Source organism: Cryptomeria japonica, chromosome 6 (assembly GCF_030272615.1).
Source record: "Cryptomeria japonica chromosome 6, Sugi_1.0, whole genome shotgun sequence".
In the NCBI taxonomy this organism is placed as follows: Eukaryota; Viridiplantae; Streptophyta; class Pinopsida; order Cupressales; family Cupressaceae; genus Cryptomeria; species Cryptomeria japonica.
Genome location: NC_081410.1, coordinates 564,201,390 through 564,220,693, shown reverse-complemented (window position 1 = coordinate 564,220,693; position 19,304 = coordinate 564,201,390). Strand labels below are relative to the sequence as shown.

Genomic DNA, 19,304 nt, shown 5'->3' with positions numbered 1-19,304 from the left:
CAGAAGCTACTAATGCATTAACAGAGACTAGTGCAAGGAAATTTTGGAGCCGAAATGAGACTAGTGCAAGGAAATTTCCACATTTTATACTTATGACAAGAAGAGTTGAGTGCAAATTTCACCTTGTTTTGCAATGTTGAGTGGGTTTTAGGGGTATGCTTGCAATGTAGAGTGGAAATCACACCTCTTCATGCATTTTGTGGCAAGAGTTAGACTTAAGTATGCATTGTAGAGTAGAAATTGAGGGTAATCTTGCAATGTTTGGAGGAATTGCAAGATGAACAAGAGGGATTGCAAGGCTGCAATGCAATGCTAATTGAAATTGTAAGGTTGACATGCAATGTTAATCGAAATTGCAAGATTGACATGCAATGTTGAGCGAAATTGCAAAGTTGATGTGCAATGTGACGTTAAATTGCAAAGTTGATGTGCATTGTGAAGTGAAATCGCAAAGTTGATGTGCAATGTGAAGTGAAATTGCAAAGTTGATGTGCAATGTGAAGTGAAATTGCAAAGTTGATATATTCACAAATTTCTTGAAATTTATTTCCTTTCTTGGAACAAATTTCTTTGCAATTTGAGGAGGAAATGCATATGATGCTTGCAATTCCTAGTGGAATTGGAAGGCAATTTACAATTTCTATCTTAGTCTTACATTTTTTATCAAAATTGCAAAGCAGTTTAGCAATGTGAAGTGGAATTTTTTCACTTAGGTTTTGCAACTTCAGTGGCAACTTCACGTTTTTTCTTTGCCATTTTGCACGATGTGTCTCATGAATTTTGGAATTCATTGCAAATTTAAAAACTTCTTTCTTCGTTCCACATCACTTATACACTTTTGTGCAAGGAATTTTTCACTTCAAAACTTTGCACTATCAAAATTTCATAACTCTCACTCTTGCAATGATTTCACTTTCACAAACTCAATTTTGCAATAAATTTTCTTTCAAATTTTCTCACAATTTCATTTCCCAACACATATTTCAGACTTGACAAAAGGAAATTCTAGCCACTCTAAAGCTGGAGACTCTGAAACTACTGCCAAGCTACACAAACTAAGCAATCACACCTATGCTAACAAGTAAAAAGTGGGGGCCCCCATTTGCAATGGGGCAATGTGTGAAAACATCACAACATGTACTGAGATAGAGAAGTGTGATGGATTATTCAGTATGAACTATGAAGCTTGTCATCAAGGTACATGTTAAGTCATGCTATTGATTTTGGTGGTTGCTAATTTGCTAAACAATGAATATATTTGTTTTCACAGAGGAAAAAATGCTGTTTTGGTCTAACTTTTACATTATATTATAAGAATGGTGGTGATGGAAATTGTGGGTTTTTCCCATTTTGTTTTAGGTTTGTTGGAATAGAGAATCTCATTTTAGATGATTAACTGACATTTTTAAAGGGAATCTGGATGAGTACGGTTTTCCAGTGAGAAAATATTAATTTAAATTTTGCTTCTTGGTGTTTGAGCGTATACCATTTTAACATTTGCTCCTATTAATTCAATTACTTTCTGATGACAATGGAGGATAAGTGTAGTTGTTTATGGAGATATTTGATTTTTTGATTATTTGTCAGTATTATAAGAGTTTCAAATGCTTACTTTTTAGACTCTAGGTCAGTGACTTACAGGCTTGCTTTTGATATTCCATGTTGAAGCTTAACTAATTTGTAACCCCTGGCAATTGAGTTTTTCCTTTAGGTGATAGGAATCAATTGATTCTTCAGATGCTTCATCGAGTTAATGAGAGTGTGCATGCATTGCATTTGAAACTGAGTGTTAATTGCACCATGACATTTAAGTAGCTGGAAGGTGTGAAAACATTCTAGGCAATTTCAGAAAGAAAGGTGGGACCTGATGTAAAGAACTGAATGCATCCTATTAGTTGCAACTTATTTGGTGATGATGGCCTATGTGATTACTGTTGGTGTTGGAAATAAGCCACATCGGGACCGACAATGGACTGGTCCAAGAGGGGCCAGTAGCTCAGTGGTAGAGCACTCCAGCAGCGTATGGAAGGTCCTAGGTTCGAGTCCTAGCTGGTCCATGTCTCAACATGGTATCAGAGCCAGGTCCAGGCTAGAAGCCCCAAGCACACAAGAAGTGTGGCTTAAGGGGGGGTGTTGGTGTTGGAAATAAGCCACACCCGGACCGACAATGGACTTGTCCAAGAGGGGCCAGTAGCTCAGTGGTAGAGCACTCCAGCAGCGTATGGAAGGTCCTAGGTTCGAGTCCTAGCTGGTCCATGTCTCAACAATTACATTGGCGAATCATGTTCAGTTCATGATGGTCTGTTATGATGAATGTTAATATGTTTTTGATCTGAAAGTTTCAAAGTCTCATGTTTAGTTAAGTACAGGAGATTGAGTGTTGATTTTATTGTCTAAACTGATTGAGCATGTGGATTACTTAATGGATACGAAAAATAAATAGTGACTTTGATAGCTGGGAAAGGCTGTTAAAGTAGCTTTAAAAATAACTATTTTTGAATATGTTTTGGTTTTTGGGCATTGCCAATGCTACCACTAAATTGTTTCCATTTATCTGTATATGAGCCTATTTTGTGGCCTTAAAATGTATTTTCTGGCAGGGGCATGGATAATATGTAGCAGGTGTATCCAGTACTGATTTGATTTTTCTTGCCTCTCGTCTAGATGTTGGACATCATACAAATTTATGTTTACATATAGACGATTCTATTATTTTTAAGAGGTTATTTTATTAGATTGTTTGGTTTTTGAGTCACACTCTTGAGAACATATTCTGAGGATTTTATTTTTTCTTGAGATTAAAATGCTCAAAAGATTTATATTTCAAATATTGTGAATAATGCTTGCCAGACATGAGTGGCTGAGACTTGATGCTTGCTGTTCATGTTACATGCTGTCAGGATTCACAATCATTAATTTACTTACATTGTGCAAATATTTCAGATTCCATCAGTTTCAAATGTACAAATAGAGCCGGTTGTTGTCCAAATTAACAGACTGGATCTAGTTCTTGCAGAGAAGTTGGGGTTTGAGCCTGACACAACACAATGCAGGTAGCTTGTCAGAATTTTCAATTTTTGTAGTCACAAATATATCTTGCTTGCCCTTTAATAATAAGTTGTATTTCACAATATCATATAAATATTGTTTCCATTTAATTGTATTTTATATGAATTGAAGAATGTTATCAATACTTGTATTTTTACCCTTGTCTATGTTCCAGCAGTCAGCTATCTTCAAGCACAACAAAGAGTAGCGGATATGGATTTGCTGATAAAGTATGTTTCAGTTTGAATTTATCTCTTTGAGTTTCATCTTAATTTACACACGTTTGGACCAGGATTGTGACATTATTATGAAATCATATCAGCTAGCTTCCTATACCTATAATCAATGAAAATGCATAGTTTACAAATTGAAAACTAGGATTAGGGGTTGCAGGAATATCTTCCAACATGTTTCAAATTTTGTATTCTAGACCTGACTTTTCATGAATTTGACTTACTCTATAGCAGCATAGCTGTTGCCAGTCTTCTGATGCTTGTCTCTGAGTATAACATTCCATTCTAAGATCTAATGATGTTCCCATGGACACAACTCTGAACTGAACTTTGCTTTCGTGTTATTATACTCTTTACTCTTCTGTTATATGCTGCAATTGCACGCCTTTGTTTAGCAGACTCCTTAATGGACTAAACAATATGATGAGATGGCAAGTCTTATGCTACTGGTCTATTTTTTTCCCATTAATTTTTCACAGTATTTTTAATTATTTGTATATAACAAACCATACAATGTTAAATCTCGTGTCATACATATACATATATGCATGGTAGTTACGAATCAAATTCAGATTTACAAATTTAATAAATGTCTTAAAACATGTTCCAACTGAAGACCTATGTCAATGTCAAAATATGAATGTATCATTAACACATCTTATAGGTCAGTGGGCTGTAAAAAATGTCAATGTAAATTTACCATGGTTTTGACTCATGATTTTGGATACCACTTGATGCTTTCTATTAGATATATCTTCCCTAATGTACTAGAGATTCTTACAGCATTTTTTGTCCAGTCTTATGAAATGGATTTTGCCTTCCTCTTCCTCTCTAGCCATAGCTCTTACAACCCTAGTCCGTTGCCTTGTTCCAATCTTAGTTTTGTATGGAATTAAGTCTTCGTTGCCACTTGATCTCATAGTGGGCATAAACATTCCACAACCTTGTTCAGCAACTAAAATCTTGTTGCTCTGATACTTCTTTATCCATGATTGCTGGGTTTATAACCCTACAGATACATTAAACATAAATCCTCACAAGCTAGGTCTATACCTAAAAATTTCAGCATGGATTGCCCTAATGTTTCATCAACTTGCAGCAATATAAATATTCAAATTAAGAAAAAATTAGGCAAGTAAAGGGTACACAATAGGAAAAGCACACAACTCAAGTTTTCAATTGGAAATAACCTGAATGAGTGAAAAAATCCATGACCATGAAGGGGATGCTACAAGCATCCAATTCATTAATCTACTGTCAGCACATGGAGTTTAAGCTATTACAATTGCTTTAAATGAGGCTGCATGTTAACCTTGAACACCTTTTTCCCTCTTTGATCCAACCACAGCCATGTTTGGAAGAGGAACAGTTTCTTGATAAAGCAACTGTCCACCTGTTTGCCCTTGATCTGTGTGGGAAACAAAATGGCCCCCGTTCAAGCCATAACAGTTGCCAACAAGAGACAAAAGATTGTCACCCAAAAAGAAGGTAGAAATGTCGTGGCTTTAGTAATAAATGATCAACCCACCTCAAGACAAAGTGGACAATGCCCAAATTGACACAGCACCAAAAGAGGCAAGTTAATTTGGCCAAGACAAAACATAAAGCCATTTTGTAAGTGACCAGATTGTCCCTTTGGATCCTTCTGCCCTGATGACTGTCTAGCTGCTACACACGCAAGATCTGGCCTTTGACAAGAGTGGATTTAGATAGCTGAATATACACACTTCATGATGATGTTCTAGATCATCACCAAGACACTTACAAAACCAGTTATAACTATGTACAGGTTCATCTTTTCCAGTGCTTGCAGTATTGCTGAAAGCAATATGAATCTTTCACCTTGAAGATTTGAATAGAAGAAAGATGGCCAAATGATCTGCACAAGGTTGTGAACAACTCCTCAAGAAACCCTATGCTGTTTGGAGTCGACAATAAACACTTTGCAACATGTTCTAAAAGACTTTGCAACATATTATAGGACACCTGCAACAACTTATCAATCACTTGTAACGACATACTAGTCACTTGCAACATGTTATGGAACACCTACAACAACTAAACAATACTTGTAGCACTGCCTCAAGTGCCCTACATCCTGCTACAACTGAAATTGTAGCATATTGTGGAACCTTCTTGATCTGAACATCTTCACCAAATTATGGATTAGTTTTCTAGCTATTATCATCTCCTGATCTCCACTATTGCACAAGCAGACATCACTCTAGGGTTATTTGGTAGCTGCAAAACCATGAATACCACAAACACCACAGTTAGAGATAAACTTACTTCCAATATTTCTAGTGTTATTGTGGAGGCTAGAGCATGACATACGGGGACTGATTGAGACAGTGTACCCATAGCACAAACCAAATTTTCCTCCATGTGAATTTTGTCACAAATTTCCTAGCATTTGAAACACACATCAGGAATCTGCAGAGGCAGAAAGATTTTGAAAAAATAGGCGAGCAGATCCTATAAGTTATAGTTCATTCAGAGTTAGGGACTGTTGGTAAACAGATTTGTCACTACAGATTTTAAAGTGACTCACCCAACGTGTAGTGACAAATGCCCCAACAGTTGGAGAGATTGCTGTGAAATTGCAATCTTCCTCTGCATTTGAGAGGGGCAGCTCACTTGTATGATGGGCGTTTTTAAGGTTTTTGTGTACTTTTAATCTGAAAGTGCTAAAAGGAGAAAAGATAAAACTAAAGGGAAATGAATAACAGAAACCCTACTGGAAACCATACAAATACCAAATAGGACTTCACGATTGATAACAATTACAAAGGGATTTTGAGGATAAAGTATGTTTTAATATGCAATGACGATGAAAGAAGGGTGACAAATCTTGACATACAAAGAGATGGGTAACTCCAACTCATTCAAACCAAGATACCAAAGCTTGATTGTGTTTCATTACATCAATTACATAAATTGTAATCATTTCAATAGATGACAAATGATTTCCATAAAGACGAAAGATATTACCAATTTGACATACAAAAATTCAGTAATAATAACTCGGAAGTATATCTAGAACATTTGAGCTAAATGCATTCTTTATTATTTCCATGAAGTTATACAATCTAAAAAACCCTTTGGTACAAAGTGTAAACACAAAAATTGTCAAAGTGTCTTTCTGAAAAGTTCCCCAAAATTTTCCTCTTTTGAAAAGTCTCTAATTAACATGTAAATATCATACATAACCTTTCTGATAACCAAACGATGTTCGCTATATTGAGAAGAGCATCAATAAAATTTACCATTGTCATTGAATTTCAAAACATTGATAAAGACATTGCTGGTATTGGTTTTGGCGTCTCAAGTCAAAATTGCAAGCTCTTATCTGATAAATCTGTTAACCAAGCAAACAGAGGAATATATAAAACTTCTGTTTGAATCAATATTTTCTCGTGAAACTTTGCCACATTGTATAAATGACCTTACATACCTCCCTGCCAAGTAATTTAGCTCCAAATTTCATAAAACTCTTGATATAATCATTTTCGTAAATAGTCTGAAGGAAAAATGAAGCAAAATGAAGCTTTAATATCTCTCATCTAGGAAGGCGTCTTGACCCAGAAACTGGCCACATTGTTCGAAACAATACTAGTAACATACCCACAAGAGGATTTTATAGAATCTTTCACAGATTTCAAAAATTAATTGTTTTTGTGATTTTCCACACATTATTTCCAATAGTTCCAATTGAAGTAGTGAATTTTATCCTTAAACTGATATATCAAACTTTAATGCAAGGATATGATAGGAAATAGGTTAAACATGACATTTCAAATATGGAAAATTATGACAACTGGTGTATAAAGCATGAAACACCACTCTTTTTGCAACTAGAATTAGGTTGACAAAGGTGTTCGATCCATGACAATGTCTTTTTGGCACAAAAATTTCAAATTTTGTGGTGTCAAAATGAGGTTGACAGCTGGCTTTGACTGGAGACAAGAATCACAAGAGACGCAACAGGAACCCAGAAATTTTTTGGTTATTAAGTGTTAGCCATTGTCTGAAGGATTCTATTTTGTTATTTCACTTAGATCAAGAATGAATGTATTATTCATTTCAGTTTTCAGTTCAGTTCAAATATCTTTATGTCCGCTACCTTTTGCCTCTATTACTATATGATTTCTATTGTAGCACTGTACTGCTATTTCATCTCAAGGTCTGGAAATTATTATTTTGTTGGACTTTTGGGTGGTGGCGTGGATGATGCTGTTATAATAATAGATACCTGAGTTGTAGTGCAGATTCCTGTTGGTATGATGGTTGTCTTGTCTCTCATAGTTGCTTGGCTAGTTATGACAAATGGGTTTAATATGGCATCCTTGTACACATTTTTGCTCCTTGTAATGGCATATCATTATCTTACAAATAGTGTAGATAAAATGAGGAAATATAGAGGATAATATATAGCTTTTTGGCTGTCCCAGTTCAAGCTATCATTAGGTTAATTCTACTGCAAATTAGTATAAAAATCATAACAAATTTGTCATGTCAGATTAATAACAGATTATAGACAAGGCCTCTATGTGCACAACACTGAGTTGACAGCTGTCCTCCCTACTCCTATGGCTACCAAATACTCCTCAACAGTCAATATTCTATTTATGACAAACATTTCTACAATTCTCTTTCCCTCTTGGCAGATATATATGTATCTAATATGCAAAATGATATGAGGATGATGGGAATTTGTTGAGTATGATTGTCCCTTCTGAAAACTGATTTTATTAGGGAAAGCATGTCCTCCTAAAGTTGACCGTAGAAGATAGGTAGAATGGTTCACCATTTTATCAATATTTCACTTTTGGAATGCATCTGGATGCTTTGTTCAGTGATCATAAAGAGACATATGATTGCTTCTTTGTGAAGCACTGGTCCTCTCTTGGCCAAGACATTTTTGTTTTGTTTAGGGGTGTGTTTGACTTCCTATACAATATCTCACCCATCTTGGTTGCCATTGAGCTTCCACTTTCCATATTTACATGGGTCATTTTAACTTGCTATTGAACTTGTTTTGTTACTGTAATAAGCAACTCAAATAACCATTGGAGAATGAACTGATAGGCAGAAACCTATGCTGATAATTGTTTTACAAGGAATGCATACCAATAATTAGAATTCTTTGTGCAGATAATCTAAATTATTGCCGATGTTTTTTTTACCATAGAAAAATTCCTCGTACATTTCAGATAAGCAAAACTACAAACCGTATGTTTGATAGACATAATGCCTGAGGACATGCATCACTATCTAGAACACAAACATCTTTTCTTTCATTATTGATAGACATAATGTCTGAGGAAAGAGCCCGATCACAACCATCAACATATATAACACAAACATCTTTTTGTTTTCTCTATCTGGCTATCTTCACTTAAAGCCATTGCTTTTCTGCATTTAATCTTACCAAAGAAACTGTTAAGTATTTACTGAAAGGCGGATCAAAGAAATAGCTTTTTATTTCTCAAATAAGTTCACTCATTCATACTAGAAGATGGCTCTAAGGCAAGTTCATTCTTTATGGATTTACAGCTATAATAGTTGAAGATAGGCTATAATTAAATGCTGTATTAAGCTAATGAGTGAAGTGGTTGTTTAATGTAGAGGAAGGATGGGGTTAAATGCTTTTGTAAATCATGCAATACATTTTCTCATTGCTATAAGAGAATCTTAATAAGAAAACCTTCTTGAATGAATAATTCCTATATTCTTAATCAGTAACAATTCAAACGAAGAGCTTTGATGATAAACAGGGAATATTCCTAGTTTGAGTGGAAAAAAGAAACATAAGTGTAATTGGGCGTTGTTTATGCGTAACAGTGGTCCTTTTCTAGTTAGTGGTCAGGTGCCCATATTATTCCTTCTAATAATAATAATTAATAAACAATCTTTTTATTTGGTTTTACTATTTTAGTAATACTTTTTACTTGAATTTTAAATTTATAGTAAAAAGTTAAGTAAAAAGTTCTTCCTGAAATATTGGGAAGCCTGATTTATCCTTTATGCACTTTTCAAGGTCCATGCATTGTATTTTAATTAGTTATTTGTTTGTATAGGGTTAATATTTTGGGTTTTTCTGCCAGATTGCAGATGGTATGACATTGCAAATTCAGACAGTTAATGTTATGCTGGAAACATGTGGAGGTGCAGGATGCCATGGAGGAGCAACTTGGTAATCATATATGAAAAACATTAATTGCATGTCATGTCTTATAATTAGACTCATACAGTACCAAGTTCAAAGGTTTTGTTTTGAGAATGGCTTTTGGGATTTTTAATCTTTCACTATTTAGTTCATCACAGAGAAGTCATATTATTTTACGGAGTAATTGAAAAAGGTGTGTGTGTAACACGGGAAGACTGAAGAACTATGCATGTTTGGTACTCTGAATTCAACTGGTTACAGTTGATCATGTTTCATTGGTTCTAAATCATGCCTCAGAACCAGCTGCTAAAGAATTCAGAAGTAAAATTCTAAGATCCAATTCCAGAGATCTTAATAGAAATTATGGCAGTTCTCATTATATTGTGACAAAATCCAGGAGATAAGTTTTGGTCAACATAATGCTTGGGTAATATGACACAAATACGTGATTTCTGAGAGCCACACTTCCATAAACACATTAATATGGACCAAAAAACTCAAGATATAAGTCTAGAAACTATTCTTGTCACTTCCTCAGATACAAATCATTGTTCTAGATGTTTACTTCTGTGGTATGTTATTTTAATGGCTGATAAATTTGAGTTAGTAGAAAACTTGCTCACTACTTTTATACAATAGAATTGATTCATGCTGATGGAATTAAAAATCTTTTTTCTCAGTTTTAATATTTAATAAATGCTAAAAGACGCTTGTTTCTTTCTTCATTGTTGTCACTCTTAAATATTTCTTACCCAGCCATATAATTTGTAAGAAAATGGCTGATATTGCCTTAATGTCAATTGTTTCATTTCTCTCCTGGCAGAATATCAAAGCAACCTTTTTTTAATCTATTCTATTAAAATTTAGATTAATGTGTCAGGAATTGGTTTTGTCAGGATGAGGAAGAAGATCAATGGCTAATGACTTTCATTACAATAAGAATATCAAAATTATTATGATATATACTGTACAAGAGAAGGGAACAATTAGAGGACTGCACTGACTTGAAAAAACGAGTCAACAGCTAACAGCAATTTCATAATTGGTATCAAATATCTGTGTAATTTTATATCTTCTTGAAAGATACAATGCCCATAAATTTCTCTGTGGCCTTTATCTATAGGAGTTGTAAACTGTAGTTTTGAGTCTTGACAATGATACTTTTGCTAAATTTCATTACTTCACATGAAAAAAATCTTGTCTGGCAAGCCACTTATTTTTAAACTTAGAGTTGGTATTGGCTCATGTTGCCAGTTCCGGTTTAGCAGTTCAGGTTCGGTACAGCTTGGGTTCAACCATAGAATCAATATTTATTATTTATTTTATTTAAAATATAAAATTAATTTTAATATATTTATAACCTAATTAATATATCTATTAACTAAACTAATTAATATACAATAAATAATTTATTAAGTTACCAAGTTCTCCCCTTAAGGGTCTTGATCTCGTACCCAACCAGGTTGGGTAACGGTCTAATAACGGGAGTGGCCAAGGCATGTCCCCGTTGCCTTGGGTTCTCTATGGGTAGCCAAAGGCATACCAACAAGGAACTTGGGGCAGTAGGGACATGGTGTATCCACAAGGAATTTGGGGTGGTAGGGACACACGTTGGCCTCTCTTAGGCACTCTTGTGATCTCCAACCCCATATTTAAAATAACATAAAAAATGCAATGAAATTGGGAGAGGCATCTCGGACTCCCTAAGATGCATCTTGTAGACGGAGACGCGTCTTCGATACCAGTACCATTTCTGGAAACGTGAGGGTGTGCGGGAGACTTGCAGTGGAAGAATCTTGATGTCTCTGACGTCTCCACTCAAAAAAGACAGATGTTTCCTAAAGAATGCTGATGTCTCCTAAAGAATCCGGACATCTCTTGCATGAAGTCAGGTTAAAAAGTGTTTGAAAACGCCCTAAAACGGCATTTCACACTGCCTAAAACCAAGGCTGCATGGGGGACTTGGAGACGTCAGAGACTAGTACTAGTACCGGTATGACTATTTTCTCAAAATAGGATATGGGGGTACTTGGGGATGCCATTTTTTATTTTATTTTATTTTAATAATTTATAGAAAATCTGAAAATATAATGACATTGAACTTTCAAAACAAGAATTAACATTAACTTCAAAATTTAGGTACATAAATGTGAAATGAGTCAAATCAAAATGTCATACAATCATTGTGTCAAAGTTTCAAACTGATTAGTGATTACATATTGAAAATAGCTTGATAAGCAACAAGCTGATACACAAACAAAAAACTGAAAACAAAAAATCAGAAATCTTATATCTATCATCTACTCTTCTTTGCCATGATCATCCATATCAAGGTCCTAAACTATGAGGCTCTCCAAATAGTCATCACTCTGAAATTCAGGTTCCTTTAATGGTAGAATAACAATGGGTAAATCAGCTAGTCCATCTCCTTCAACCACTTCATCCACAATGGCTGCAACTTCTCCATCAGGTGAAATTTGATCCCATTTTGCTGAAGGACCCTCATTGTATCCAGGATCTACACAAGAGAGAAGACGAAGTGAGCTATGAATTTACCTTGGGTTCTCTGCTTTTTTTGATCCTAATCGGTTCCTCTTTAGTGAATGAATGAACCCATAAGTACTCCAATTTCTCTCACAAGATGAAGAGCTGGCTACCTGTGAGAGCAATCGTATTGCAAATGATTTGGATTCGGGGGCTTCACTTTCATGGTTACACCACCACTCTATAGGGTCTTTCTTTACTTTCATATCATATATAGCTTCCACGGAACCAAAAGCATCTTGCCCACGAGAAAAATTATTCCATTGAGTCCTCAATACTGAAGCATCCTCACCTTGGCCATAAATCTTTTTAACCGCTGCCCAAAATCCCTTCATTACCTCTCTATCTTGATGTGGACCTGTTGACGTGTATTTTGTACACCATCATACACAGAATAAAATACCAATAGGCATCTTATCCTCTCTTGAAAAAAAGCCTCTAACTGCTGAAGATTCGCATAAAGGATCAGTTAGGATGACTCCAAGGTTCTGGTTAGTAGGGTCTCTACGTGTGGACAAGCTTCCAGCGGTATGATGTGATTTGCTGTATCCTCAAGGGGTCTTACGCTTCCGAAAGTTCAAGATTTTACTAAACTTAAAGAGACTTTTCAAAAAATAACAAAAGAGTAGGGTTTTCAAGAGGTCTAATCTAGTCTAACCCCAAGAATGACTTAGTATGGACAAGACTTGGCAGGATTCAACCAACTTCAATTTTGCCATAAGATAACAACTTAATTGAAATTGATGCGATCTTCTAAGGTAACAAAATGATATTCAATGCATCAAAGATCAAAGACACTACCACGAAGGTACATATCCAAGATACAATAATGATTGAAGATTAAGGGATTCAAGGTATTCTCCAGTCGACCACGCAAGGCGTTCCTACAATCAGCAAGAAGCTAGTGGTATGGAAAGCGAATCCTACCAAAGATCAAGTCTCACACTATGTCCTTCAAATTAACACACTATTTTGATTGAGCATGATTCAAGTAGATTAAACAACTATGAAGATAACCAAGAAAGTTGCAACAAAACACCATAACTTCAATATTTCATTGATTTCCAAGTCATCATATACAACAATTGCTTGAATTTCCTTCCTCAAAACTCAATCTTGCTACAAAATAAAATTGCTTCTAATTCTAATCTCTCTAATCTCTTAACTATCTCTCTTCTCTATTACATCAACTATTATCAAATGAAATGAAAAATGAGGGTATAAATAGCATCCTCAATTACAATGAAAGGTCCAGATTGAAAGTAGATCAACGGTCAAGATCATGACACCTAAACCCTAATTAGGGTTTGTTACAAATGGCCTCCTTTTTACTAAACAATATTAAATGCATAGCCAAATATTAAATTTGGCACAAAAACCTAGGAGACATAAACCAATGACAAATAAGATGCCATGTCATCTATAACAACCTTTCATCTAGAATCTTATTCCCTTTCCAATGTTCTTTTTTAGCATATGCAATGAATCTTGACACGATTCCTTCGATTTCTGCAATTGGAATCTCGGGAAGATTCTTCATACTCTCTTTCAAGTGGATGACCTGATCGAATGCCTCTAGAAGAGCTGCGTCCCATGAAGATTCAAGTTCCTTTGTTCTTTCAATTAGGAGCATGGTGGCAAACATCTGATCATACTGCTCATCTGTAACATTTGCGTCCTTGCAAAAGATGATCTTGATTCTATCCTCAAATACTCTGTCCTGGATCGGATTGATCACCTCCTCAACTTGGCTGCATCTAGTACTGATGTCCTCAAAGAGAACACTCTTCATATGGAGTAAGGTTGACCACTGAAACAAACTGTGAGATCCTCCATCCAAGATCTTCTCTTGTGCTAAGACCTTCCTTGATGTATGTCTAATTACCTTCAAGACAGGAATGATAACATCTTTGGTATAGGCAAATGCGGCTACTGTTATTATCAAATTGTGGATTATCTCAAGAACCTGGATAGCCTGATGAATAATTTTCATCATCCTTGTTACAAATTCTAAGGCAACTGTATGAGATTTATCCATCCAAGTACTAGTACGCTGGACCATGTTCCTGAATCTTTCTGCTTCATTGATTGATTGAAGTGGAAGTGCTTGCACTGGTGATCTAGCTGGATCCTGACGTCCCAAAGGTTCATTGATGTGATTGAAATATGTCCTCCATGCATCGACCTCTCTCTCAAGCTTTCTATTCTTCTCCATTTCTTCTCTAAGCTTGTCTTTCAATGCCTCAAATGAGTCAGTGGCATCATCTAAAGTCTGCTCTGCTGTAGATGGTCCTAGCTCGAATGTCTGTATATCATATTCCTCTGCTAGGATCTCACCTTCATATTTGTCTGCTGCCGGTGTAGCTATCTGCAGTTTTCTGGATCCAGTCTCATCTCGAATCATCTTAGACATCTTGGTAGCCTTTTTCTTCTCTGTTGCTTCGTGTGAACGTCCAACAAGGCTCTCTAAATCAATTGCATTGTCCTCATCCTCTACTATGATCACCTTAGTTAATCTTTCCTTCAACCAATCTGGGATAACTGATCTTGTTTCTTGAACTTGTATTTCTTTATGCACTATTTCTTCTTTTCTGGGAGGAGATGTCATCTCATTATCTTCATCTAACTCATAGTCTTGGAGAGACCCATCTGGTGAACCTGGCTGTGCCTGTCCTTCTTCCTGCCCATCGTTCTGTACCATCGACTCCATGGATTCTTCCACTTGAAGTGTCCTCTTTTCAGGTCTAGAAGAAGTACCGGATGATCGATCTCTATTGGCCCCTTGCTTCTTCTTGGAAGATTCCTTCTTCTCTGACCTTTCTTTTCTCTTCGAACCTCTTGGATGGAGATTGCCCTCACTGGCACATCGAAGGTTACCTTCACCTGAATTTCTAGGATTAGGATTGCCTTCACTCACACTAGCTCCACCTTCGGCTGGTTTCTCTTCCAAAGTGAAAGTCATAGCTATGCCTTGTTCTCTCAACTTTTGATGCTGTACGTCAACCCATCTGCGAGTGCAAGACAAAACTGGAGCCATCAGAGCATCTAAATCCACGACCTCAGACTCATTCCAATCCAACCTTATTGATTTGCTTTCTCGATCATAGGAAGACTGGATATGTCTGCCACTGTCCTGAGCTTGGTCGGCCACTCTATAAATCCTGCATTTCCTGATGAAATCCAAGGGCAATCTAGAATGCATTTTTCGTTTCACTTCAAGATCATCTAAGAGATTCATCATAAAATCTTCAATTTGGTACTCATGCTTAAACTTCCGACCGACTGTCTCCTCTAAATGTCCATGTGGATCAAAGCTTTCTCTCAAAGCAAAAGATGAAAAAGAATACAAGGCTAACTCCTTTTCTGCGTCATCCATGGCTAAAGCATTAGGACATACCTCAACTGAATTGCCCAAAATGATAGGTACTGGAACTCCATTCTGATGTCTGTGTCTGAATGCCTTCGCATATGCTGCCAACTGTCTTGTTACTTCAAGTAACACAATTCTGTCTGTCGGATATCTCGGCAACATGTATGGAGGTAAAGGACATCCATGCACTCTAATATAAGTGAACTTCGGAAACTGAATAAACCAAGCACCGTACCTCTTTATGAATTCCTGTGCATCCTGAGATAATCTGTTGTGGATCCCACCTTGCAACGTCCTTGTGATGTTCATCGTGAAGGTATCATTAACTAGCTTGTAGTTACTTCCTGGCGGATGATGCAAGTAGGCATAGGAATCACAAGCTCTGACCTCACCGGGTCCTCTTCCAATCACTCCTCTGTGAGGTAGTCCTGCGTACTCAACACTCCTAATCAAGGCATAGATGACATATGAACTCATGTGGAAGGACTTGGTAGCCTTGAGTCTCCTCAACTGTACGTCCAAGCAATGGCTAATCATCCTAGCCCAATGTATGGTACCTTTCCCTTGAACGATCACCTGGATGAAGTAAAACATCCACTTCTCAAAATAGAAGGCGTGAGGGGCTCCTATAACTCGGTTGAGCATGGTAATCAAATCTCTGTACTCCTCCTGGAAATCAATCCTGTGCGGTGTGTTTGGGATCTTGCTCAGACGGGGACGGCTCTTGAGTAACCAGTTCTTGTTGATGATGCTTAGACAAGCATCTGGATCATCTTCGTACATTGATTTGGCTCCTTCTATGCTCTTGTATATCATGTCCCTGTGCTCTGGAAGATGGAAAGCTTCACTTATAGCTTCCTCTGAAAGGTACGCCAAAGTGTTTCCCTCATTGGACACGATCGTTCTGGATTGTGGATCATAGTGACGAGCACACTCGATCATCAACTCATGGCACTGAACAGCTGGAGGAAAGCCGGCCGCCTTAATAATGCCACTCTCGATTATTCTCCGGGCGACAGGTGATGGCTTGCCAATGTAAGGGACCTCTCGAAACTTCTTCGTGCTGAAGTTGCCCAAATTAGTATCTCCGATGTTGCTCCACTTCGACACGATCTTGGTCTCCACTTCTTCGGTCTTTTGATCTTCTTTCATGAGAGCTGAACGACTGGTAGATGCTCCCGTCTTCGGGGTTGCCATACCTACACAACATTTCATAATGAGAAACTAGATCTTGCAATGTATAACATGGATTAGAGAAAATTTTTAGGAAACATCATGATAAGTCTTAGAGTTATCATTTCCTAAAAATGATTGAGCTAAGAATTCAAAATTTCAAAATTTCAAAATTTAAGCTATGACGATCAACAAACAAAATTAAAACAATAAAACCAATGTCGCCATACCTCAGTAAAGAGCTAACTCTAGAATGCAAAATGAATAAAATCGCCTAGGCAAAAATGACGTTAGATGGTCTTCAACGTGATTTCTTCTTCAAAATATCAACTTTGCCACCTTTCAAGTCTTTGACGTGATCTCAATGTCTTTAACAAGTTCGCACAAATGGACCTTCAAATTCGCACTCCTTTGGATAGTAGTTAACGCCTTGGATGATACTTCGCACCACCTTGCATGAACTAAAAACTCGCACTTCTCCCTCAAGATCGCATGTAAGAGATGATAAATGATGATGTGAAAATGACAATTTGCACTCTCCCTTTATAGCACTTCACCTCTCATCACCATATAGGCCGACTTTTGTAAGCAATTTAAATGATTTTTAATAAATAATAAAGGCCGACCTTCATAATCTTAGCGCTCCATTCGATTTTTTATTAATTAATAATTAATTATTAAATGCCTTTATTATTTAAATTGTCAAATTCGATTTTTACAAAGGCAAAAATAATTAATAAATATCAAACGCAAATTTTAAATGCCAATTAATTGAATTTTCAAAAATTATCGATTAGCATTTGAAATAAATTCAAAGAAATGCGTTTGAGTGCCAAAATATTGAAAATGGGAAATACATACCTCATCGCCCTGGTCCCTGACTGAGGGACAGGAGTGATCCATCTTTTTGGTCTTAATCCTTGCAATTTTGACGTTCAAAGTCTTTATCTCCGCGTTGGAATTGGCATCTTCGCTAGGTCCTTCGAGTTTGATTGACTTGTTTGTGCGAAGGAATGTCTTTAAATGTGATATCGCCCTGGTCCCTTGGAGAGGGATAGGAGCGATCTAGATGTTTTCACTTAGATCTTGCCTCTTCAATCTTCAATTTCATCATAAGGCGAACAATAACCTTGTTTCTCTATTCCATGCTTGTTTCACTTAACTTCTACAAGGCGTTTTGATGTTTGGAGGATCATCGCCCTTGTCCCTTGGAGAGGGACAGGAGCGATCCTTGTCTTCTAGCTTAAAATACTTCATTCTTGACCTTAACTCCACGTTCATCACCTTTCAAAAGACGTTTCAAACCCTTTGCAACTTTGTTTTGACATAAACTTCGAAGGATAACTAGTAACTTAGCAAATATCGCCCTGGTCCCTTGGAGAGGGACAGGAGCGATCCTTATGTCCTGGCTCAAATTGGCAAACTTTTGATCTTTGTTCTTCGTTCATTACCTTCCAAATGGCGTTCTTAACCTTGCATATGCTTGCCTTGTCTAGGTTTTGACGGAACATGAGTGTTTTAATAAAAATCGCTTTGGTCCTTGTCCAAAGGACAGGAGCGATGTAAGTTCCTTGGCTCAATTGATAACATTTTGACGTTTAAAACCTTTGTATTTCTCCTTGTTAAGACGCCTTAGACCTCTTACCACCTCGCATGATCTTGTCTCAACGTGATTTTTGAAGGAATTAGCAACTATAGTCAATATCGCTCTGGTCCCTTCCTGAGGGACAAGAGCGAACTTAGGTATTTTGGTGCAAATCCTTCAATTTGGCGACCTTTGATGCTTTGTGCTTGATGGAGATGCTTCGAAACGTCGTTGCCACCCTTTTCTTCGTCTTGGAGTGTCTTGAATTTAGAGGAACGACAACATAATCATTACATCGCCTTGGTCCCTTGGAGAGGGACAGGAGCGATCTTGCTCTTGTGGGCTTCATTTCACCTTGTTAACTTCAAAAATTATCTTCAACTGTCTTGTTATGCCTCCTCCCATTCATCCATGCCTTAAGATTCATTGTAACTTGGCAAGAAATCTGTCTAAGGTAAAAATCGCTCTGGTCCCTCCCTGAGGGACAGGAGCGAACTTGAGCATTTGGGTCCTTCGTTGGCGTTTCATAATATTCAATTTGTCTTCAATGGGTTCGATTGACCTCCTTTCTTGCTTTCAAACTTAAAACTTGCTTGATTTTTGCCCAGAACGTACCTTATGAAGAACTTCGCTCTGGTCCCTGGGAGAGGGACGGGAGCTACAAAAAAACTTCGCCCTGGTCCCTGACTGAGGGACAGGAGCGATTTTGGCATTCTGGACCATTCTCCTTCATGGCGGCACTTCAAGTTATATTCATTTGATAAAACACATCTCCCTGGACCCCTTCAAATCATCAAGTTGTCAAAATCTTGCAAGGACAAAGCAATATTTGATTTTAAGCTCTTGTCCTTCACTGAGGGACAGGAGCGATTTTGCTCCTACAGGCCAAAATATCATGGTTTCACAAGTTTAATCACTTCACAATGGCGAAAACAAATCATTCCTCATGCCCAGGATCAAAATCAAAAAAACTCAAAATTTGGTCAAAATTGCTCAATTGGACAAAATTCACATTTCATCTTCAACACTTAGACAAATTTAAGCTCTGTACTCAAAAATTCCAATTGAAAATAGACCATTCTGGCAAATTCATTTCATTCAAAATTGCATTCTACGAAAGGAAGCTCAAAAAGCTCTCAAAACTGACTGGATTCTGGCCTGAAAAGACGGTAATAAAAACCC

The 19,304-nt window shown here is 36.9% G+C and overlaps 1 protein-coding gene across 2 annotated transcripts in view; it reads left to right on the top strand.

The window, feature by feature from the left end:
• The window catches only part of LOC131068046 (uncharacterized), a 91,757-nt gene that overhangs the window by 18,794 nt on the left and 53,659 nt on the right, over window positions 1–19,304 (top strand). Inside the window, exons 5-7 of one of the 2 annotated variants that reach the window (XM_058003252.2) lie at window positions 2,944–3,053; window positions 3,224–3,278; window positions 9,389–9,477. In XM_058003252.2, the coding sequence (XP_057859235.2) occupies window positions 2,944–3,053; window positions 3,224–3,278; window positions 9,389–9,477 (254 nt within the window). The remainder of the gene's footprint in view (window positions 1–2,943; window positions 3,054–3,223; window positions 3,279–9,388; window positions 9,478–19,304) is intronic. The other variant, XM_058003253.2, reaches the window with a different exon arrangement.